Source organism: Ptychodera flava, chromosome 12 (assembly GCF_041260155.1).
Source record: "Ptychodera flava strain L36383 chromosome 12, AS_Pfla_20210202, whole genome shotgun sequence".
Classification (NCBI taxonomy): Eukaryota; Metazoa; Hemichordata; class Enteropneusta; family Ptychoderidae; genus Ptychodera; species Ptychodera flava.
Window position 1 is genome coordinate 4,026,348 of NC_091939.1, and position 25,934 is coordinate 4,052,281.

At 39.3% G+C, this 25,934-nt stretch overlaps 2 protein-coding genes across 2 annotated transcripts; both read right to left on the reverse strand.

Moving 5' to 3' along the window:
* Positions 1 to 5,054: 5,054 nt before the first annotated feature.
* LOC139144746 (uncharacterized) lies at positions 5,055 to 8,292 on the reverse strand. Its single transcript, XM_070715474.1, has 3 exons — positions 8,089 to 8,292; positions 5,967 to 6,840; positions 5,055 to 5,487 (listed from the first exon to the last, which is right to left on the reverse strand). The coding sequence occupies exons 1-3, from the start codon at positions 8,102 to 8,104 to the stop codon at positions 5,352 to 5,354; spliced, it is 1,026 nt and encodes a 341-aa protein (XP_070571575.1). The 5' UTR covers positions 8,105 to 8,292; the 3' UTR covers positions 5,055 to 5,351.
* Positions 8,293 to 12,228: 3,936 nt separating this feature from the next.
* LOC139144747 (uncharacterized) lies at positions 12,229 to 25,733 on the reverse strand. Its single transcript, XM_070715475.1, has 3 exons — positions 25,085 to 25,733; positions 13,616 to 14,453; positions 12,229 to 12,500 (listed from the first exon to the last, which is right to left on the reverse strand). Exons 2-3 carry the CDS (start codon positions 14,443 to 14,445, stop codon positions 12,407 to 12,409), a joined length of 924 nt encoding a protein of 307 aa, XP_070571576.1. The 5' UTR covers positions 14,446 to 14,453; positions 25,085 to 25,733; the 3' UTR covers positions 12,229 to 12,406.
* Positions 25,734 to 25,934: the final 201 nt, after the last annotated feature.

A 25,934-nucleotide genomic window follows, 5' to 3' on the forward strand; every position in this document is an offset into this window, starting at 1 on the left:
ACACAAGCTAAATGCACGCACGCACACAGGACAGACCGCAAACACCCAAAGACTTGACTCATTATCTTCAATATCTACAGTGCGAGCACGCACGCGTGTACCCTTCGCTACTTTCACTCCCTCATTAAAGGGAAACCTAAGTCCAGCGACATTGACCGTCTATCCCTTCCAAAATCACCCTTGAATAAAATGCAGCTCAAATTTGCAACATAATTGCACGCGCCGACGACTACGGAGCGACGAAAAGAGACATTGAAGTAGACGACATTTATGAAAATGAACTCGGAATCCCATGGGCGCGAAAGGGCTCATGGGAGGAGCGTGCGTGACGTCATCGGCGATACACGAATGGTGTGACAGCCTACCAAAGAATTGGAGTCTATGACTGCAGGAGTGCAGTTCTGCACGTTAATGCTCAATAGCATAAAAAATAGTTAACTGTTGTTCAGTTGAGTGCAAAAATAACTCAGGGAAGAACAAACGGAGTCAGCTTTTACCGTCTTCCCACAGAACAGCTTTTTCGAAGACAGTGGCTAAAGAAAGTCGGGCGAGTTTAAATATCTGTAAAAGATACAACGTTATGTTCTAATTCTTTCAGGATGATTGTTTTATAAGGGATTTCGGGATTCTGATACCGATACAAGACGATACTACACAATGCGGTTCGTATCTTGACATACTGAGTCAGCCTACTATCGCCAGTTTTAACCAGATAAATATTAATATTGGCGATTTCGGGACTCTAAAATCCGAAGACGAAACTACACAAAGCGTCTCTTATCTTGACATCCCGGGTCTGCCAAATCTCCGATATATAACCAATAAATATAGGCAATTTCGGGACTATACCTTGTAATATTGATATTACAAGATATTGGAATTACTTTTTGCCTACTGTGTATCGGCACGCCGGGTGTGAGAAACCGCCGATATTATATTTACCCGATAAATATCAATTGCGCCGGAACTCCTAGGCTAATATCGATACCAGACGATCCTAGATTTACTTGCACTGTATGGTGTTGGCATGCCGGGTCTACGAAATCACGGATATTTATCCGATAAATATCGGCGACTTAGGACTTTAACTCTGATACTAGAAGATACTTTGTCAAATCGTGGGTAAATATCCGATATATATCAGAGATTTCACCACCTAACAGATCTGACCACCCGAATACCTCTGTCCGACTCTTAGTTCAAAAATAGCATCCATGGCCGGAAGTCAAGAATACTGTATGTTTTACATTATTAGATTTATTAATGCACGAAATACATTTTTTACATGTAAAGCATTTTTTTCATTAAATGTCCACACGGGACTTAGTCGAGAGGGCCGATCGGATATCATCGGGACTCGGGAGGCCCTTGCACAAATTACATTCTTTACATGTAAACATTTTTACTTGGCGATCGGGACTTGAACAGAGGACATATCGGAAATCATCGGGAGTTTGGGCTGGTCTTGTATGAAACACATTCCTTACAACAAGCTTTAAGACGATACTATTTTTTTTTAATAGCGGGCAAATATTCATTATATCGGCGATTTCATCACTTTGTAGATGTGAGTAAGTCCGACTTCCTATGTTCGACACCATGGACCAGCTTCGAAAAACAGACGACACTATAATAGATTTGTCAAATCGCGAATAAATATTTTCTGATACATATCGGAGATTTCGCAACCTTAAAGATCTGGCCAAGCTCGACTTACACGGTAACACATACAATCAGTCAATCATTCCGTATCATTCACGAAACAAAAATTAATTTTAAGCGACTGATACAGAAAACTCTGTTTTAGAAACGTAGCGTTGAAGGATCGCAGGGTCACTCAGTCTCTCCAATCCAGTTCGGGGTCTGTACAAGCACAGTGACTCCCTCCGCTGAATCATACACAAAACGCAAACAACCAAGATATAAAAGATGTTTTGAGATGCTTTCTAATTATTACATATCTTGGACAGGTTCAAATTAGTATGGTTTGATTTCAGTCAGGGAAAAGTAATACGCGATGTCAGAAATATCGCTGTCCGAACTCTCCATAGTCGTCTTACGAACGCGCTGAACTGTTCACAGTACTCCTCCAGCTGCAAGCTACGATCGTCTGTATCGCTGATGACGTCACGCACGCTTCTCCCATGAGCCCTTTCGCGCCCATGGAATTCCGGGCTCATTTCCATAAATGTCGTCTACTTCAAGTTCTCTTTTCGTCGCGCCGTAGTCGTCAGCGCGTGCAATTATGTTGCAAATTTGAGCTGCATTTTACTCAAGGGTGATTTTGGAAGGGATAAACTGTCAAAGTCGCTGGACTTAGGTTTCCCTAATGTGATCCCAGAGCTTGAAATCCCACTCAGTGACATAGATTTCTTGGTAAACGTGAACATTGAATTTCAGCAAATTTCCGATTCGGCAAAGTGTGGCAGTACCTGGGCCTGTGCAAATAAAGAATCTTCCTGCACGTCTGGTCGTATGTAGACTTGGTTCAAGTCTGTGATTTGTGAATGTTTGAGTGGGGTGAACGAGATGATTTGTCTACCATTGTCATGTGAAACGCATGAATGTGGTGAACGCTATACAGGGGAGTTTCTCCCGGAATCTGGCAGAAACTAAGTCAAAGTATTAAACGCATTTAATCGCTAAGAAAACCTCTGACCTGGGCTCCCAATTCCAAATAGGTTTGTACGAAATAGGAGAGATACAAGAGAAACTATTAAAAATGATTTTATTTTTGAAAATTCGCCGACTTGAACCAAGTCTAGGTCGTATGGTGACAGTATTAAACTTGGCACTGTTAACTTACGAAACATACCGTTCAATGTCGCTGTCATATACAGCTTCCGAAATGTCAGAGAAGTACATCACGTCCGTTCTTCTTGAGAGTTTCGACCAAAATAAAATGGAGAACTATCCAAGTTATACAGAAAGAGTCAGTCGGGTATTGGTCTACGCCGTGGTTTTTTTACACACGACTGAACTTTTCGGTCTATGTCCACATGTACAGATAATTAACACATCCAGGTGTGCATGTTATTACGTTTGCAAAATTCTGGCCAAAAGTGACGCGTCATATTTCCTATACAAACAATAATGACGGGAAAGCGCGATTACTTAAAATATGCGGAAATGTCAATGAGAAAATTTCATAAGGGGGCATTATAGTCTGTGACGTGATGGCAAATTTCTCTAGATTGAAGGCAGACACGGTGGGTAATAACGCTGAAGAAAACCTTGAATTTTGCACCAGCTTTGTTCTGCCACAAAATGATACTGTATTATAGTTAACTAAAGCATCGGCAGAGAGAACAAGAATGAAATCTTCTCCCATTATACAGTGCTCACTGATAATATAAGGTGAGTCAGTGACGTCACTTCCATCGCACACTGACGTACGTAGCAGTCACGTGAAGTTATCCGACATATTAACATTCTCATCGTCATTTAAGCAGTGGCAGATCGGATCTACTGTGCATATTACATTGAAGTAGCTTTTTATACATTTTTTAGTTGGTGAATACGTAAGGCAGTCAGTTTATCACGTAACTTCTTGGTTATTTTACTGAGAAGTCGTATAGCATCCCGCTTTCATATGATAATTTATGGTGTTCAGGTCGTATTAATGTCGTAATAGGTACTACATAAAATCAAATGTGTTTTTGACTCTATTGTGGAAGGCACATATATCTATGCAGTTAGCTTTGTACAGTTTCTATGGAAGAAGGATTGCGGATGCAGAGTTTGCATGTATAAGGAATATAAACGTAACAATTTCTTTCGGGTGCATATGGTGATAACATAGCATCCTTTCAGAGTTTGATTCTGTGTGCGATTGACTCTATTGTTCATAAAGCCTTGACATCGAATTATGCACGTGCAGAATTCAACGTTTACATTGAACAAATAGAACAACAAAATCTGATCAAATGTAGAATACGCCCCAGGGACAGATATTCAGACTCTCAAATTTGTACAATTCTTTCCTGATATACCACTTGTAGGTGCTCATTTTAAAGCTCTTGGGATAAGAAAATTTTTTCATAGTCTCAGATTTTTAAAAGCGAAAATTTTCTTTTTCCCCGCTGCCATTTTTATTTCAGATATTGGTCAGTGATGGCGAGTTTGATTCCCTGCTGCCAAATTTTGCAAGGTGACCCCTGAGTTTTATTCTTGATTTGGTAAGAGAATGGTTGAAAGTTTCATTGAGGAAAACATAAGCGAAAGTTTATTAGTCTTTCACTTTCGAAGCGCATATTATCTGAATGAAAAGTAGCATAAACGAGAAAAGAGAATACCTGTAAGATTCGTTTGTTGCTTCAGGTGTGGAAATCATTACTATGAAATGCAATTTCAGGTCAATATCAAACCGAGCAGAATTCACATTTTTATTTGAAAGTAACTGGCCCATAATCTTCAAAGAAATAACCCCGGCATGTCAAATGTGTGGTGACTTTTGATATGATGCAAGATTTTAGACAGCTCTATATATGCATGAAACTAGAGAGCTATCAATTATTATTTAGGGTGCACAGGGGAAAATCAGGGGTGCTCAATCATATAAAATGTGACCGTCCACAATATCCTCACCCTAAACGTGACCCCCCCCCCTTTTCAGTTTGTCAAACATGACCCGCTCTCCTATTATAAATGAGTAACCTTATCGTGCCCACTTCGCCCCACAGACTCCCACATTTACCCTATATACCTCTTCGTTCTGCCCATGTGACGCGGTTATACTTTTGAATTTTATTTCCTTTTTAATCTTCACAATATACTGGGTCTTGCGCTTAACGAGATACCACTCTTATATTTAACACATATAGAAAAAAGGCAGGTTGTTTGTTTGTCCGTACGTACATGAAGAGGTAGTTTTCATACACGCACTTCTGATACCTGCTCGAGTCAAATACAGTCAAACACAATCATGTTAAAACATGACTATAGGATATAAGTAGTTCGTATTGGGGAAAGTGTTATTAGTTTCAACATCATGATCTAAAAAGCTAAACGATCATGTCTAAGAAAAATATAAAATGAATATGTCTTTAGGATAATTTCCTCTTATTGTACTGTATTTATTATGTAATTCGTACATAGTATAAATTGTATTGTAACAACCTTCTTTGAAGCCATAAGAAGCAAACACCAATCTATGTATGACCTTTTTGCAACAGGTAGACAATAAAATGAATTTTGAATTACACGCGACACGAACAGTCTTCACACAGGCATGCGCACAGGCATACAGACCCTCAATATTTCATTGGCACGTAGGGTGCTTGACAAAACACTGGGGCGCCAAAAGCAATCCAGACGGCAATATCGTAAAAGTGGCGTCCATAGCTTTGTCGCTAAGCGTTTGAATAAGTCAGGTGGTTGTGTTCGACACCACGGGCAGCTCCGACTTTTTCCCATGGATCAATCATTTGTTGGTACTTCTTTTCTCCAATGTAAGCCATTTGGAAATAGAAGCTGGCGAAAGCATACCTAAAACAAGAAGTACGGAAAAAAGAAGAAGGAATGTTAAATTCATAACAAAGAAAGTAACTACACAGTGTAAATTAGAGTTTGGTATGTAAAGCAAAGTAAAAAGTTATTCTTTCTTACGTAGTAGGGCATTGCATTACGATGTGCCGTGACCAAACTGCAGGTTCATAGCATGAGTCAATGTGACTCTTGACCACTGAACATGGCGTATAGCCCACAATACATTGTTTGAACAAAGACGCAACTACCAAAGTGGTACAATTTCAGAGGATTTTCTAACGCAATCAATGAAATCGATCCATGAAATTCCTGTTACTAATGTATGTCCTTGACCGTACTCAGTTTCAATTACTTAATTTTCCTCTCAAGTTTACATACAAATTCAAAAACCAATCGAGCTTATTTTGTAACTATCACTGCAAGTACAGAATGTTTGAGTTGAAGATACATGCAAAGCCCTTTCCGTTGAACTTATTTACCGTAATGCTGCCGTAAGAGTCATACACAGGAAATCGAAGTACCATAACAGTCTGTTCTTCTCGGTTGTACTGATCGTCGTAAACGAACCTGTCACGTAGACCGTGTAAATTAAAAACTCTACAATATTAGTTGTCCCAGCAAACAGTAATAATGCCATGTATAATTTGGACAATCCAGGGGCTATATGACTGTTTCTGTTGTCGTCGTGGACGCTATCGATACTGGGCAGTTCTTGACACCCGCACTGCTTCCTGGCAACTGTCGTCATGGCACCGTGTTCGTTGAGCGCAACCATCCAGATAAACCAAGCAGTGAGCCCCAACGGAAGGCTTATGTATCGAAGCGCTCCTTCCCATCGAACTTTGACGTCAAGAGCGAAGACTATAACGTGGTAACCATAAGATATCATCAGCATGACGAGATATGTTGTAAACCAGTACTTTTTGAACATTTTCCCCAGTTTCGAAAAATTTTGTCCGATTTGACAGTTGCAGCATTCCGTTCCGCTAAGTGTTGGGTTGTAAGTGAATACAAGAGCACTGGCAACGACTAGCACAGATATGACAGGCTCTGATGTTTCCGCAACACTACGCATCTCGTCCAAAGCGGGAAATTTTGCTGATTTGATGTCACATATGGCTGTTGAGAAGCCATACTGTTGCAAGCAATAAAGAGCGACGCCTGTGTTAACGGTGAGTAACACCAATCCAATAACAAGCAGGATGGCAGTAAGTATGAACCACGCCAAATAGCGTTTGTTAAAACCCCGGCTCGCTTGTGCACACTCATTATTATCCAGAACTTTGATAGTTCCTGTTGTGTAAAACGTGACATCTTCACTGGTGGGATCCAACAGTTCGTTTTCCTCGAAATCTATGCGAGATAAAAATAATTGATGATGAAAGGAAAGGAAATTTCACAACGCTGAACATTTATCGTGAAGTCATTTGAATGGATTCACTGACGTATGACCTCTGTACAGGCCAAGATTCTCTGAAATCCTTTAGCTGCGCAGTACGTGTCCCTCATAGAATAATTTGTTGTTCTTTTGAAAGTTTTCAGTTTTGTACTTTGTCCAATTTTGATGTACCATACCACACTCTCTACTGGTGCGAGTAGACTACAATAACGACTGATTGACTGATTGATTGATTGATTTTGAGCTCAGCGTAGCTCGGCCCGGCTGGCTTGTGTAGACAGCTACGTTTCCCCTTGCTGCGGATCCGTAGCCCTACCACTCAAGAGCAAAGGGAGTGGTAGGGCTACGGATCCGCAGCAACATTTCCCCCGACTTTTGACTTTGCGGTGTTTGGGTCACCTTGTCCATTTGCTAGTAGTCAGACAGTTGCGTGCACATTATCTAGAGCTGGTTAGAGATTAGAAACGATTATGAACCGGAGACTTCGAAAGTGTCAAGTTCAGGCCCTGTCTCGATTTTTAGGCCTCGTCGCATCGCCGTTTATGCGATGTAATAAAGTAATGTGCGCCATTGGCAGTAGGGACAGATATGGCGAGGAGCGAAGCGACCCGTCGCATGATTCGTTCGCTTCCGGACTCAGTGGTTAACTCCTTAACTCCTCACCGCTCGTGGCGCACTTTACCATGAGCATTGTTGACGATAAAGCAACGAGGCTTGGAGGCCGGGCTTGGCCTGGAGGGCGAGACCAGTTCGGACCATACACCGTGGCTCGACCACGGCCCATTAGACCGTGGCTCGACATGTCTTAAGGGCTATTGGTTCATGTGAAAAGCCACTTCCGTATGTGAACTTAAAAGTGGCATACATAATATAAACCTATGCGAAGAGGCCCTCATTCTTATGGTAAATTCGGCCAGTCGTACTGTGTTGGTGCGTGACCTTCGAACTGCCTTGCCATCGATCAACATTGTGTTGTGGACGCTTTACAAGAGGGGTGTTACTCTGACGGCAAATTCTTAGACCTGCGTGACTTGTATTAATAGATAGATTTGGTGTTGTTGTTCTGAAGCCGTATGCTTGAGTAAATATTTGAACCGTAAGTAACTAACGTAAACTGGGTTCAACTCTGAGTTGATTTCTTACTAGCTCTGCGTGGCAGGGCTGTGTGTTACCGGCGATACCACGCAGAGCTAAACTCTTACCTGGTTGTCGAAACATCCTGTGACCACAGCACTTCTAGTTGTAACCGCGAACTTCTAAAAGTCAAGTTTTAAGAAAGAATTGAATCGTAACTCCAAACCGTACAAGCAGCATAGAGATCGCTGAGTGTTGAGTTATCAACTTCCTTTGCGGTGAACGTAAAAGTTGAGCGAAGACTTACTTCATGGCTTACTCAAATTGTTGTTAGCGCATGCGCATTATCTTAGTCAAGGTTGAGGTGACTCTCATGATGATACAAATTGATAAGAAATAGGGCTGCGTTCACAAATAGCGATTGGGGGGGGGGGCTGGAGGAATCGCGATTGAAATCTTTCTTTCAAACCCCCCCTCGATACCCTAAGAAATTTTCAAATGCCCCCTCTATATGATCCAAATTTTTCAAGTTCCCTCCCCAACTATCATAAGGGACTGGTCAGTTTCTTCAGCCTGGGGGGGGGGGCGGTGGATTCATGGGGGGGGGGGGGGTCACCCTGTTTTTACTTTGGTGATGGGGGGGTCACCTTGTTTTTGAAATGCCCAATAGGGGGGGTCAGTGTGTTTTTGAATTTTGACACAGGCTCATCATTGCCTAAAATGCTAGTGTCAGCCACAAATTTCATTATTCAGTTGTGTTTTTCGGCGCGCCCTTCGGGCGCGTAACTTTAATAATCAGTCATATTTTTCAGCACACCCAACTTAAACATATCAAGCATACATACATCAGAGATATCTGTATGTTCAATATTTTTCAGCGTGCTCTTCATGCTCATTACTTTAATATATATCAGACATTTTTCAGCATGCCGTTCAGGTGCATGACTTTAATATACAAGGCATATATATCAGAGATATCAGGATGTTTCATATTTTTCGGCGCACCCTTCGGGCGCCATACTTTAATAAATCAGAGATATCTTGATGTTTGCTAAGTGAAAGTGTACCATTATGAATCTGCATTTCATATGAAAAGGATGACAAATTTCTGATACTTTTCTGTTCTCTCTATGAGAATTCAGTATGAGAAAGCAACATGCACAAATATTTCACAATATATATTTGATACAGTGACTTATTTTAGAGATAGAAAAATGACAAGATATCTTTCCTTCTCATTGATGCAATTATTTTCCTTTGTGTCACAGGTTTTCTGTAGAAAGATGCTTTTTATGAACAAAATAACAGTTAAAAAGGCAGTTTTGTCATTATTAGCTGTGCTTTTATGGTTTCAATGTTACAAGAAAAGGTCCTCTCAGACACTGTACACATCAGATTTGGCTAAAAAAGCTCTCTAGGCTCCTCAGGAGATTTAATTGGATGGTTGGCAAGTCTTTACACCCATCAAAGTTTTTGATTCACTGCTTTTCTTTTCTCTTTGATATTAATGATTGACATCCATTTCTGTACAACAGTTCAGGACATCTGGTTAAGCATAGAAAGTGTGAAATACATTCAAAGCTCATTCAAAATAAAGCTCATTCAAAATGTACTGTATTCAAACTTTAAGATTGACACTTTGAAATTCCTATCTTACAACTGACATGTCAACAATTTCATTAAAACATAGAATGACTATTTAAAATATAAATATATGTAAAATGTAAAATGTAAAATGTAAACTATAATATATATATATATATATATTATATATATATATATATATATATATATATATATATATATAATTTTTTGTCCACCTTTTGCTTTACCTATGTCGCGCGCCGGGGGGGGGGGTCACCTTGTTTTCGAAATTTGGAATAGGGGGGTCACCCTGTTTTCAAAATTTGGCATAGGGGGAGTCAGCCACTTTTTGACGTCGGCAAAAAATAATCCACCGCCCCCCCCCCCCAGGCCGAAGAAACTGACCAGTCCCTAAGCACGTATTGCGCCATTCCGCTCGCAGATGTTAAACATCGCCTGTTATTAGTACTTTGTAAAGTCATATTTCTAAGGCAAGTTCTTAAATTAATTCATTTTTAAATGACATCAGTGAACTTTTTGGATTTATCAGTCTAAGCCAACTTGAGTTAATCCAAATCTGGCCAGGCCAATTGCTCCTGCCGAAGAGCACACAAAATGACGATCATGAGAGAGTATGCAAATTGTGAATTCTGGCTAATTGCCATATTGTAAAAAACTGAGCACAGTGACCCACCAAAAATTTGTTTCAAAAGTACAAGACATATATGAATTAGACATATATATGAATTAGATGCAACTCAAAATGATAAATTTGGTTTAAAAATATATAATTGCATTTAGTCACATATTTTTCACTTAGTCTTTACTGTTCAAAGTTTTACTTTTGTATTATTTTATGACATGACAATGAAATTTAGAAAATTGAACATGGTGACCCCCATCTTTTTCTTTAATATTATTCTCATATGCCAGAAAGCCTCCTGTGTAATAACCCCTTTATCATACATGCATGTTTTGGTTATGACTGTTTTCCTACGGACATTTCGAAATTAACGACGAAATCAACTGAAATCGACCTTGCTTGCTCATCGCTGTACTGATAAAAAGTTGGTTGCTAAGGAGTGATGACAACCGTATCACTTCTTGATATTATTCCGCTGCTGGGCCATTCCACTTCAAAGGAGGGTTTTTGGCACACTTTTAAGCGAACAATTTAAATATTAAGATATCGACACAGGTTTTCACACTTTGAAGAAGATTTATTTTTAGCTTGAAATGGCGGTGGATGTAAAAACAGGCTGGAGTGTGTAAAATGAGTATGTTTTCGTGTTTTGAAACATAAAGTCATCCCTTTGCGAAAGTTATGAGGCCGGCCAAAATATCGGATCAAAATACTCGCGCCGTGCCAACGTTCGATTTCAAACTCGATCGAGCAGCTGACAGCATAAAGCAAGCAGCTCTGCGACATCTATGAATACACAGTGGATATAATAGCCGTACCAGTCAGTTTATCTCCAAGAATTATACATGTCCTCAGTCGTCAAATATGCCGAATTTACCATCTTAGAAAGGAATTTGTGGGCGGATTAGGGAAAACGTGAAGTGAGTACACTGTAAGCTGTAGCGTCGTAACTCTTTCGTGATTATGTTTCTGTAACGAATAAAACATTTCAAAGGTATTTTCATCGTCTGCTCGTATATTCTCGTTACTGGCTTGCCTAAATAGAACTAAATTTCTTTCACAACAACCTAAACGAAAGTTTTACTTTCCCTGGTATCTTACATTGTCTCCGGACACTATCATGACACCGGACACTATCATGACCTGTGAATCTCACTGACTGGTACAAATTGGAAATATAATATGTGCGCATCGTCTGTCACGAGTATTTTCAGTGCGGTTGGATTTTTGTGGCTCATTTATGGCTTTAAACGATGTAATTCACCACTCAGATACTTAAACTTGTCAACAGGAAACTTTTCATATAGCGGTTCTGTCAACCGAGATCGTAATCTTCGGCAGCGCGGAGTAGACGACATGAAAACACCACCGTATGGGACTGGCCGTGAACGATGACAGGTGTCGGGTCGGCAAAACATACACATTTCCAATACGTTCGTTTGTATGTTTTTGGTACAACTGTACTTGCACCTAAGTGCAGTGCCCACGAACTGACTGCAAACAACAAAATTTTGACCATAATCACATTCACAATGACGATTCGGAGTGTCACAAGTCCATTCGCTCAGCAGTTTTACATGTATGTGAACATCCCAGCGAAGGTCACGCGTACGCGTAGCTGTAAGTAGTTCGGTTACAGTGAAAATATAATTCGTATTTTCACTAGTTAAAATACGGGTTCATATTAGTACCGTCTAAACAATAGGAGAATGGCAATACAGGCATAGCATGTATGATAAATATATATATATATATATATATAACATTTCAAGCTTTGTTATACCATTGAATGTTGAATATTGTGTCCATGTATATTGTTCAGTCATTTTATACAAAATATGAATACTTGTTCCAAAGCAGTACGAATGCAACATCCATATGTATATATACATATATATATATATATATATATATATATATATATATATATATATATATATATATATATATATATATATATATAATCTTCTGCAATGATACTGCCATGTTTATATCACTATAGCACAAACAATGCCTTTGTTTTATGTGGTTATTCGTTATTCCCGGAAATCTTGATTATAATAGGCGAATGACAAAAGATTGACGATTTCGCGATGTGAGCGCAAGTAAATTCTAATTGTTCAAAAAATCAGTTGAACGTTCTGGAGTAGCCAAGCAGTCTGTGAAAATCCCAAGATCTTTGCGTCATATCTCTTTCTGTTCCTCTGGTCGTCAACTGCCTATGGTTTTTCTTCTGTCCATGGGTCGTTGAGAAGCTTGTACTTCTTTTCCCCGACATAGAACATTTGGAAAAAGAAGCTTGCCAAACTATACCTATTTCGTAAAACAGAAATTGCAGGTTATTTTATTAAAGAAGGAAATCTATCAAGTCTATGGGAAACATCTTCAGGCAGCATGCCGACAGTCAATATAAATACATTCACGAACATTTTCTGCAAATGGCTCGTGACCTTTTCAATCGACTGGGAAAGTCCCTCCATGTCCCGATCCGGCGAACGGCTATTATTCTACGCATGTCTAATGCAGATTACTTCATGTCAGATTGGCCGTGCTGTAATTAACTGACATAATATGAGTGTGAGGGATCGTAAGGGTTCAAAGACTACAGCTCTACCGGCCTCAAATAATCGTAATTATACTGATTGTATGTCACTCTAGCATGTATGCAAGGCAATCAGTCCTAAAGGTATTATAATACAGTAATGTATCACGGTGTCAAATATGGCAATACTTCGTTCTGATTTAACGAGATTTCAAGACGGCTTTGGTAAAATAGCGACATAGGCCTACTAGTAGCGAAACAGGCCCGTAGACAAGGCTGAGTGGGTGATAACGAATAAAGAACATTTTGATAACAAGTAAAAATTTGGCACCCGGAAAAATTGAATCAATAAATACATGGAAATACTTAAAATGGAAGTAAAATATTGTAATTTTGTTTTATGAATGTTAATTCGAATATTTGACCCAGTGTTCGCCATAACGGCGCTATCCACCTCCAATTTCATAGCGAGTTCGTGTTTATCTTCAAGTTGATAACGATACTGGTTCCCGGGCGTATGGTTTCTGTTCGATATTCAATTCAAAAATCCGTCCTTTTTTTGATGATCATTTTAAAACGCAAGAAACAAAAATAATAATGATACAAAAACCTCCGCAGGTGGATGCGTGTTACATGCAGAAATCGCTCCATAAAAACGAACTACTATGTCGGCCTTTGTACCAATTCTAGTGTATAGTGCCTCCGGAAGATGCCTGAAAATTGCAATGTTCTATGCAATGTTTGAAATTGCAATTTCTATCCGTAAAGAAAACAATTCCTAATATGCATAATTCAGGAAAATTGTTTATTTTTGTCAAAATCCTGAAAGTATAAACTTATAATTTAGTTCAATGTAGTAAGGTACATCATTTATCAAAAATCTTACCTCAAAGCAACGGTCAGAGTCATCCCGATGAACTCTATGTAAGTCTGTAATTTCAAAGACGCCACTATTGTTGTGAGGTTTCCAGTAAGGTAGATGGTGTAGATAAGAAATTCGATAAAATTGGTAATGGCAGCGTAAATCAAGAGTGCTCGATACAATCTGTATAACCGACTGACTTGGTCTTCCTTGTATGTTTTCTTCAGGACAGTTATCATGGCACCGGACTCGTTGAGTGCCACAAGCCATACAAACCATGATGTCACACCAAGTGGCAGCGATAGGTACCGAAATGAGCCCTCTGAATCCTTTTTCAGATTAATGACGAATACATAAATGTGATAGGCAAAGGACAAAATCACCATAGCGGCATAAATATCGAACCAATATTTGTTTCTCAAATCCTTCAGTGTTGGGAACAATTCTTCTGAGATTAAACGGCAGGCGCGACAAACATTCCTATTCATCCTGGATTTATAGGTCAGTACCATGGCCAGTACAACAATAAGTGTGGAGACGATTGGCTCGATAGTCTCTGCGATTTTGCGGTATTTGCGGAGAGACCTCCACCTCACGCTACAGATAGCGGTAGTGTACTCCTGATCGTGGAGGCAGTACGTTGCTATGACGATGTTGATGATCAGCAACAGTGAACCAATGATGATCAGTAAAACGAAGAGAACAAACCAGATGCCAAATTCTATTTTCCCCATCTCAAGCTTACTTTCATCATTAGGGGCTGCTGTCTTCTGATGCATTTTCAAACCTACACTGGATGAAGTGTCAGTCGTCTGTTGTACGTCTGCTATTGGAGATACAGCATCTGCGTCCATCTCAAAAGCTAAGTGTGGAGAAAAAAATAAGGAAATGACTTTGTATTGAAAGCATTTTATTTACTTGAATAATCGTAGTTTTAAATTACTGTGTTCGGATTAATTTTACGGTAAGATAATTCAGCTATTTACGATACGATCACAAGAGTCTATTGCTTCAAGTTATAGCTCGTCCTTGACCAGTATGGTGCATAACATGAATAACCAGGGAGACATTGCATCATGATTGAGGCGAAACTTCCATAGATGATTTTGGTAGTCGATTCATTCTTTGCCTTTTCTTCGAGGACACTGTTTGAAGTTTAATATCTTTATTGTCTATTGACCGACTATGTCTATGTTATCCCTCTGTGAGGTATCTCCAATACTTCTGCTAGTCTCGCATGCCAGACCTCGAACCTGCGTCTGCGCTTGATCCCTGCGCCTCTAGCGCCGAAGCCGCGAGCTGCGAGTAACCGCAGTTTACGAGGTCTGGCCAGAACCGACGTGTTATATATACTGTCCAATAGAATGCTTCTAAAATCGGCTGGTTAAAATATATTTATTGATTGTTCATGTATGTAGGCGAAGCGTTTAAAATAGCCTTTGAACTCGACTGAGTGATTGTGTGATTCATTCAGAAAAGTTTCATCCGTCCCTTTTCAAAATGACCTACGATTTATGTCCTAGACATAAGCACCGGCCACAGTGATTGGTGTCTGTGGTCCTATAAGGTCCGCTCACAGCTCAGTAATTGGCTGGACCCTTTCTCTTAGGTCTCATTACCATGTAATGTTCATCTCACGGCACTGTGATTGGTTGCCTTGTGTCCTTATGTTAGCCTCATTCTGTAGTGTACTTCTTGGATACCGTTGTGGTTACCAGTCATTTAAAGTTTTTGCACCTGGAGCGCGGTTCGATCGCGGTTCCTGCTCTATATAGAGAGGAGGACCATTCAATAGCAGGATGAGTCTATTCTGTTTCATGGAAGTCTCACGATTGATCCGTCAGTAGTTTGTTTGTTTGCTTGTTTACTTGTTATTTTTGTTTATTTGTTTGCTTTGTTATTTTTCTTTGTTTTTGTTTTTGTTTTATTCTATTATTTTCTTTCTTGACGTTTTTTTCTTCTTGTGTGTTTTTATTTTTTATTTACTTGTTTATTAGTATTCAGTCAGAGTTCCCTGTGGTACCTCGGTTGGAACATCACAGATGGTACGCTGGTAGCTAGCATGGCTGAAATATCGAGCATCCGGAAAGCCTTTTACGTTCGTTCACTTTTGGTTGGGAGAGCAACAATTAGTGTCAATTACGCATTATTGTAGTACACAAGTTGTCATATTTCATCTTCTCATTCCGATATTTCAATCCATTTTTGTGAAATCGTTGTGTAATTAGAATTTCTACGACATCGTCGCCAACGGACTTCGACAGTATGTGTTAAATTTACCCTTTTTTCCTTGTTTTGAATACCAATAGGGGAGCCTGGGGGTTGGAGGAATGGTAGGGGTCACTCAAAAAAATGAAAGATACAAAGGGGGTTGCTCAAAAAGTGGAGAGAAAGAGGGGAGTTACTTAATTTTGGTCCAAAATAAATTGCGACACCTCTCACACATTAATTTCTCAAAATTTTCGACGCGAGAGAGGGGACACCCCTTCTAGTGCTCTCCCCCTTGGGGTGTTCTAACAGTTTTACTAGTAAAAACCACAACTTGAACAAAACTATGAGATTACACCAGACTGCACCATTGCACACATCGATTTCTCAAAATTTTCACAAGACCTGGGACAAAACTGACCTGTTGCGAATTCGTCCTTTATCATCACAGAAACATATATTTTAATTGACTTCAGTTCAATAACCATTTTGACATTTAACCATACCATATTCAGGCTTTTCATTAGACGCTGGCAGCTCGAGACATTACACAACTTGCGAGGTTACAAAAAATATTGAATGGATTAAGAAATAATGACTCTGACTGATGGTCCTCTAATATCGTTTACAGAAATGTAAGATTTTGCAAATGATATAAGAAGGTCGCAGGTTTTCCATTGCTGCATATTCTTTGGTCTTCAATCTCTGGCAAAATGAGAACTGTTTTACAAAATGTATTGTCACTGTTTGGTTGTTGAATATTGTGACTCAAACACTGATCATGCAAAAAATGTAATAAAAATATCTTAGTTCAATGTTATTTTCAGAAACATCCCTCAGATTGCTCCATTGCACACATCAATTTCTCAAAATTTTCCATGCATGATACATATGGACACTTCCCCCTTAATCTCTCTCGCGTGTTCTCCCCCACTGTACTTTCAAATTCTGCCCAGTTAGATATCCTAGTGAAAACCCTGTCATGATAACCATCAAAATTAAACAATACTATATGGATACTGGTTATAGAATGAGCTTTATATCCATGACAACTTTTCCCCACACAGACTTAGACGGGGTGGCTGAGACCAATCTCGCTTGAAATTGGTCTTAGCCACCCCGTCTATTAAAATTCATGAGTTTACTTTTCTTGCTTACGTACATACTTATATCAGATGGAAATCTGAGGATTTGCGATTACATCAGGTTGACAACCCCCCACACAAGAGCAATGAATGTAAAAAGTATGAAATAGGCTCCCACCTAACTATCCAAAATGTTTTTGTGTCGAGTTTGTGTTTGATTCGTTTCAAAAATGTGTTCCTACATTCTTATCCGATTGTTTGTGTTAACAAAAATGTTTGTTTCGCCTCGGATATTTGTAGGGAAGTTTGGATCAGTGTGTACGGTAATGTTTTGTTTGTGTGGGGAAAGCTTATGGCGAGACGCAGCCGGACCTATTGTGTTACAGAGTTGATAGAGTGGCCCTTTGACGCTTGCGTTTCAAAACCCGAGTGTGGTTTCTCATCAGTCGCAGTGTAGATTCTTTCCTTAGTTTGTGTTTGTGAAAAATTATTTTAATGCATTTTAGTGGTCTTGCTCTTCGAGTAGCGAGGCAAGTATATTAATGTTTGGGTCTCGTTGTGAGTCCGTTTGGTGGTTCAGTTTGTTTGTTCTATGTTTCCTTACTTCAGTAAATTTTGTTTTGAATAGTGTGTCTTTTAGAATTTGCCGAGGTTTGTGAATTTTTAGGCAATAAGTACCACTGCGGGGTACGGATTTTATGTTTTCTGGATCAATATACTTACAAGTATCATGATCGATGTGTTTGTTCTCGTACATTTTGTTTAAGGTAGTGACTCAGGTTCATTGTCACATATTTTCAATCCTCAATTTCACAAAGAAGACGTGGTCACACACCCGACATGTGGTACTTTTTTATCTGCTCGGTCACCGAAGAGTTCAGAAAATTTGTTAGTTTTTTAAAAACAGTGCGCATACGGCTGTTTTACTCAAAAATACGTGTTTTTTAGTTTTTTTACTCAAAAAAGTGTAAGTACAAATCTCCAATCGGCCTTGGTGATCTGTTTACGGCAATCGACGGCTGGGTATACTGGGCAAAAAACCGTGTCCCGGATTTTTGAAATTCGCTTTTGTTTTCGCACAATGCACCTTCAAAGTGTCAACTTGACGTTTTTTGCATAAATTATCGGCCTTTGTTCACGTTTGTCAGGATATCTTCACTTCCAGGCCCTTTATCGGAAATCTGAGACACGGTCTTTCAGATATATTCATTCACTGTCCACAGGTGAAAAATCAGGCTAGTCTGTCCAGGCGCCGCCGACTTATACTTATTTGAATAATGTACGCACTGCCAAAAACGGAACTGAGAAAATCGACGATTTGTGTAAACGACCTATGCGGCACACATTGTGTAAACGACCTATGCGTCACACATTGTGACCAAGAAGTCCGACTCGCGCAGTATTTAATTTTCTGCGAATTTTCTTACACCAGGACTAAGTTGAAATATTTAGAGTCAGTTTTAGGAATTTTGAATATGTTTAGGATTGCAGATCGTGTGAAAATAGAAAGAAATTATACACTGAACTGGCAAATGCTTAGTGCCAGCAGTGGGTGGTATTTACGCAACAAACACAGAGGGGTACTTAGCGATTTAATCCATTTTTGGAACGTTTAACTAGTAGATTAACTGTATACTGTTGTCTCAACGGTTACAATCTGGTTACCAGAGTTCACAGTCAAGACGAAGACGTCGAAACTTGCGTAAAAAAGTCTATCCGATCGAGACTTATGTGCTGTCGTCGCGCGATCGCGTCGGGCATTCACTTGTTCTTGACTCAAGTTGTCTACTTCCTGTCTCGCGATCGGCAATTTATGCATGTTCTTTGTGAAAAGTGATTGTCAAGTTCATGTTAGCGCTGACACTGTGCGAACGGGACGTCACTTGCTAGTTTTCCTACCTCAAGATGAGACGAACACACGTAACTCTTGACAACATAAAATGTCTGTCGTATTTTCTTAGCTTTTACACCGCACTGCAAACTTGTCGCCCTTTGTTACGACGGGAGAGATTGACTCGTGTTATTTTTTCAAACTTTATTTTATATGTGTTCTTGTACCGATGTTATCAAACTAATAATAATCACGCCGTAGTGTAGAACAGTGCAGGCTGTCATTGACAGCGTGTTCCGAGAGACAGAGTCTAGAGTGGAGTCACTCGACTTGCGCAATACCAGCGCACACATAATTATTTCGGAGATTTTTACTTTTAGTCAAACTTTCGACGACTGACCTCATATAGCAAAAATTGCTAGTTTCAGCACTTCTAGAAGTTGAGCCGGGTTTGTTTTACGTTCAGTGTTGAGGTCCAGCTAGCAGCTATGGAGTCTGCGGGTAATTGATAAGTTTAGACAACACGTACACAAGAATCATTTTTGAACCCTCGCAATTCACGTTTGACGTAATTTCATTTTTGGGTTATATTTAAAGAAAGAAAAGGCATGAAATAAAAAAAAATATTTGCATTTCGTTTCGAAAAATTAGCAGATCGGTGAACTTGCTCTTGTGAATCTACATTATGTGTGTATGAACTCCTGCACTGGCTTGGGAAACTCCTTGACATAAATGTCGCGTGATGTCGGGTACGGTGTTGTTCAAGGTTTCTCAGCAGACACGAACAGACTGCACGATAGAAAACTCGAGTTTAAAAATATAAAAGAACACGATACTAACACCAAGCATGTACAGCAAGAGTGATAAAATTATCGCAACTAACAGAAGTTTCATCTCACTCAGGCTAATTTTTGGACTCGGGTATGTAATCAGCATAGCCTAATATGTTCGAAAAGCAGCGTGTCAAATACTTTCATAGTTGTTGAACTGAGCACGTCTCCGTTATCGTCTGCGTCCTCGGCCAAATCTGACTCTTCACTGCATTCTTGATCGTTATTGCAGGGAGTATGAGCCAAAGTCGGACTGTTTTACATTTAAATCGACCTTTGCGCACGTTGCCGTCTTTTTCAGGTCCGCTTTTGTGGACCTCGCTTGCTTTTTCGACGGTACGGAGCGCGAGCGCCGGCTTTGGTCTGCTCGACGTGTTTGCCGTACCGATACATGCGGAGTTCAAAACGCTGAGCATAACGTTGAAGCTAGCGCATGCGCACTATACCGCCAAGCCTATACATAATCTCTGCGTGTTTATCAAAGATATCGCGGTCGGTAATCCGCGACCGTTAAGACAAAAGGGAAATAATGGCACGCGGTGTAGCTGATAGTTTGCCATTTTAGTAATATTTCAGGAATTTCCCGGTACGATGTGACCCAACACCTTTCCCCAAAAGAAAGACCACGTGTCAGTGGTTCGAAATTTGAAACAAAAAATTGCTAAAATTGACCTTTGAACCTGAGTCGCATAGTTCGTGTACTTTGTTTACTGTTTGTTCTGTGTCGTCACTGGCTAGTTGTGTATAATACTTAGTGTTGCGTAATTGCCTTTCGCATTCGTGTACGTAATCTTTTGTGTTGACAAAGACAAAACCCGACCCTTGTCGAAGGGTTTTTATGGTAATTTGTCTACTGTTTGCAAGCTGGTTTATCGCGATTCTTTGGGCACGCGACATGTTTTGTTTCCTTGTTTGAAAGGGTATCTCTAGAAGTGCGAGTTTAGCAGCTTCAGATAGCTTTCAGGTTTTTGTATTTTTTGCTGTTCGTGGAGTCCAATTTGACTTTTCTTTGAATTTTGTTGATTTCACCTTTTAACAGAAAATACCACAGCGCTGTGACAGCTCTCACAAAAATCAACGATGATATTTGTTTGGCATTGGATGCTGGCCAATGCGTTCTCATGGTTCTCCTCGACATCTCCTCTGCTTTTGACACTTTTGATCATGATATACTCATAATAGGGTTATCAAAGCCTTGCATTACCAACATCCCATTGCGATGCTTTTCATCGTATCTAAAGAACAGACAACATTCCAGACATTCTATATCCATACACGGCTCGATATCAGAATCTCAACATCTGCAATTTGGAGTACCACAGGGTTCCGTGCTAGGCCCTCTCTTGTTCTGCATTTACATCCAACCACTTGCTCAGCTAATTCGACATCACTATATCTGTGTTGGATTGACCCTTCATGACCCTAACTAGATTTTAAGAAGATCGCCCTCTATCTTTCTTAAGGCCCTGTGACACAAAGGTCAAGAAACATCTTGGTAAAGCAATTAAAGGTTACAGATTACATGATATTTACAGCATTGGTATCGAAAGTCCCAATTATTTTATGGTTAACCGATGACATAAGTCGTAAGGGAGGTGGTATTCAAAATTTCGCTAATTTTTTCGCTATACAGCAGTCATGATTGTTAGAATCATGCGCTTCAGGTGTCTGAACACTGTAAGCATTTTTAGCTCATATTTGGTATGTATATAAATACCAAAAAGAGCTTCTATGGTGAGTCGATGGCGTCTTAGACTTGGTTCAAGTCGGTGAATTTAAAAAAAATAAAATCATTTATAATAGTTTCTCTCGTGTCTCTCCTATTTCATACAAACCTATCCGGAATTTGGCAGCTCACGCCAGGTTTTCCCAGCGATTGAATGCGTCACGTTTGAGTCTGCGCAGTAGTGAGTTAGTTTCTGCCGGATTCTGCCGGGTGAAACTCCGCTGTGTAGCGTTCACCCCACTCATCGCGTTCACCCTACTCATCGCGTCCACTCACGCGCGCGTTTCACATGAAAGCAGAATACAAATCATTTCGTTCACTCCACTCAAACATTCACAAATCACAGACTTGAACCAAGTCTAATGGCGTCTGTATGTCTGCATGTATGTATGTGGGTATGCATGTGCGGATGTATGTCCGTCACACGCAAAGGCTCCCATACCGCCAAAGCTACCATCTCAGTATTTGGTGTACAGGTAGATGCAGGGGTTGAGATGTGACGTTATTCAAATGAACATGTCAGTGTCAAAAATATGCAAATGAGGTAAGAAAAAGGGGAAATCCTACAAATATGCAGGAGTGGTGGCAGTAACTGAAACAGCCCACACATCTGAGTAAGAGGTTTTTGACCTTTAACCTATTTGTATGCAGGGTACCCATTATGTGTGGGAGTGGTGGCAGTAACTGAAACAGCTTATTAGTCGTTTCCTGTCATTGTTTATGAACTGTGACATATTAACAGACCTGCTCAAACCATGGATGTCTATATTTGTACAGCCATGGTTGAAACGTTCTCTGCTACGCATGTTGCTAAAGTTGACCACCACCTAAAGTTTCAGACCTTATTTACTTTTGTCATTCTTGTTTTTCTGGTTTAAATATTTCTTGTTATTTTCCTGGTTGTACTCTGCAGAAATCATTGTCATAACATCAACGTAGAATTTTCCTGCACTGAGCAGATAGAAACAACACTTATTGTTGATCTTTGGTATGTACCAATTCTGATCGAATTGAGCGACACCGTATAATTGCGGTATTTTTAGTGTTATGTAATCGGTTCGTACCCGAATTCTTTCCACATGGCACAATACGTCAGCACTGGGCCAAACGTTTCCGAATTTACACAAGAATATGCTTCTTTTGCGCTACCAACTACATCAAAATATTACTATTAAAAGGCGGAATCGCTGAACACCAGCGTGCAGTGCAAAATGAAACTACCCATGCAATTGAATGACTTCATGTTCTTTCTCTTCCTCTTTTTCTTCACATCGGGGTAAAACCAGGTAGGTGTAAACATCCTGAATGACTGGTTACTTCAACGGTTTCCAGGAAGTACATAGGACACTACATAACGAGACAGTGAACATTACAAAACGAGGCTAATAAAGGGACGTAGCCAATCACAGAGCCGTGAACTGAACATTGCATAGTGTAATGACAGGGTCCACCCAATGAGTGCGCTGTAAGCGGGCCTTATAGGTCCACAAACACCCAATCACTTTGACCGGTACATATGTCTTGGACCTTATTTATGAAACAGAACGAATATGGAACACAGGCCCTGACAGTAAACTGTCCTGCGTGTGCGTATGACCTAAAACAGACAAGATAGTACGACTACACTACATGATATGGGGGAAACTGTGCAGAAAACGCTCAAGTCAATTGAGTATAGTTAGTAGAAAAATTGGCGATGAATAGCCTGAAAATGAAACCATGCAGGATGTAGCAATCATGACAGATTTTCTGGAAGGAAACGTTTTCGTGAATTTGCAAACTTGGTATCGCAAATAAGCTCAAGGTCAAGCCTCGCCCGTTAAGTGTCGGTTTTCCTCTCGCCGTTGCCCATAAATAAAGGTTAATGGTCGGGGCGTCGCCAATTATTTCTAATATATTATATTGTTTCAACATCTATTATGAAATTATGTATTACATTGATTCTTTCAGTATTTACTACTTCCAAGTATTATTTCATAATTTTACATCAATTTATAATTTCTCATTTTAGTTTCTGTTTATCGCTATTTCAGTGTTTAGCTTTTAACTACTTCATCATTGTATTATACTTGCTTATTCATAGATTTTGCTCTGATCAAGGATTCTCTTAGCCGTGAATTATTTCTCGAAACATTATTTCGGGTTTTTTTTTATACTTTACATATTATTTAAAGGGACATTAGCTGTAACTTTTGATTAATTTTTCACTACTCTGTTTCAATGTATCAACTACAGAATTTTACTATAATCCGATCATCATGACCAATGCCCGGTGTCCTGCTTGCCAACACAGCCCGTATATGTGAAATGACTATTGTTATTGTTGATAAATGTATTCTAGTCTGGACCGGAATATAAAATTTAAACAATAACAATGCAGATTATACTTATTAAGGGTATATTTATGAGCTCAATATTAGGAATTTCTCCATGGTTCAGGGATTCAAACCAGAAACTGCAGATGATACACAGAACAAACAAAATAAAAAAATGACCAAAGTTACAGCTAATGGATTTTTAATATTTGAACTTCATTGTTTATACTTAATGCTCGTCACCCGCTGACGGTCCGGGCCTTTCTCATGATCCTTTGTGTTACGGCTTGAAAATATAGAGGAAGTAAGCTATATCCGAGTTTATCGTAGCCTGGTAAACATTCCGTCTGGGGCAGCAGCAACCCCGATAGCTCTTAACAGTGCAGCGGGACTAGGAATTCTGTAGGTACAGCACGGCAACCAAGGAGGCTCATTGAATCACTTTTAATGGCATCTCAAAATTGTAGCACTGACGAATCTTCTGGCCGTCATTTTTAATTTAATATTAAATTGCATTTCCGTGGTGACTTTATGATCTGTTTTATAAGTCAATTCACTTTTATTTCAATGGCGATTTTGACATTAGATTTCCTTCACGTTTTAATTTTTGTTTTTAAATCAGAATCATTTTCATTTTTCAAAATGAAATTCATTTTCATACCTAGTTTAATTTCTATATGATTTTTCCCTAGACAATGAAATACATTTTGGGTTATTTTTCAGTTGGATTTTTGATTTGTAATTGCAAAATGAAATTCATTTTCGTTTCTATTTTCAAACGATATTGCGCTGATTTTAAGGCTAAAGTCATTCTAATGTTAAGTTTCGTTCCGATTTGCAGTTTCAATTGATTTTTAGTAGAACAATTAAAGTCATTTCCGTTTTTGATGTCATTTTGATTATTACTCACGACAGTTTTTCCCTTCGATCTAGGTGCTGATTTCACTCTCATATTTGTTTGAAAAATTAAATTTGCTCTTGTTCACTTAGATTTTAACTTCGGCTTGTGTTTTGATTTTATTGATTACTTTAAAATCAAATTCGCATTTTTTCCGTTTTCATCTTCAATGTTTCATGGCTTTATCATTCGTTTCATAATTAAATTCAATTTTATTTCAATGGCGAGTTTTACCTTAGACTTGATTTCCTTTAAATTTTGATTTTCGTTTTAAAGTTAGAACCATTTTCATTTTTCAAAATGAAATTCATTGTCATTCTGAACTGCAATTTTCATGTTTTCGAAATTAAAATTAATTTCGCTTTACCTGTTTTTATTTTTATTTTTTTGCAAAACAACGGCTTACACACGCGCCTTTACGCTAACTTGAACATGTCGTTTATCATTTTGGTAGAGCTTCCAGACAAACTGATGAACGACTGTTCTATTGGGGTTGGTGTACACTTCCAGGTGTAACAACTTTGTGTGATTCGAAGGATATATTCATATTTTCATCTTTCAATCAAGAAAGCCGCAAAATTCATAGAAAGCGCTACTTACTTTTGTTTACTGCTATGGCCACGGCCCTGAATCTTCCCAGTTTTCCTCAGTTGAAGCTTCGTCTGTGTCGAGCATAGGTCTTCTATCGTAAGTGTAGTACAGATCAGTCTCTTTTCAACGTTTTTAAACTTTCAGTTCTGCGTATATTTACTAAAAATACATTTAGGTTGAAGTTGTTTCCCCATGGGCGAGGCTGCATAGAGTGCTTACTATTCACCCAGCAGCATTCAACAATAGCCAGATATTAGTGATTGGACTTCTTCAAGGGTGAATAGACTGCTGCTTGAACAGTATGACCTTCTGACCTTCCTCAGCTACTTGTGTGACTTGTGTATTGATACCATGGTCCACTTCGTGAGCGTGCATTTTCAAGTCAGCAGTTCGATTATGGGCACCTAAGGGCACTCCTTTGAAAAAGCACGTTTACCTTTCTGAAAGAAACATCAAACCTTGATGTTGTTCTAACAATTTACAGCTGCTTGTAGGTTCTTCGGTAGTCCAACTCAGCACACAATATCAAAGTTGGAGTCATTTCTTGCATAATGAATACACGTCTTTTCCTGAGATTTTCATATGATATTATGCTTATAGACTTCCACACTCAGGGTGCAAGCACGTCTGAAGGTACGAACAAAATGTAGATTGATGAAGACCTATAAATTGAAATACATAACATGATATCATTCCAATTTCACTTGTCTAATCTGCTGACAGGCCCTGATAAGATCCACTAGGGAGAAGTCAACGATGCTTGAAAGTAATTACATATGAGAGTATCTGGTGGGAAGGTACTTTATTCAAGCTGACAATATAATAAAGAAATAAAGAAAGAAAGAGCGACAGTTTTACC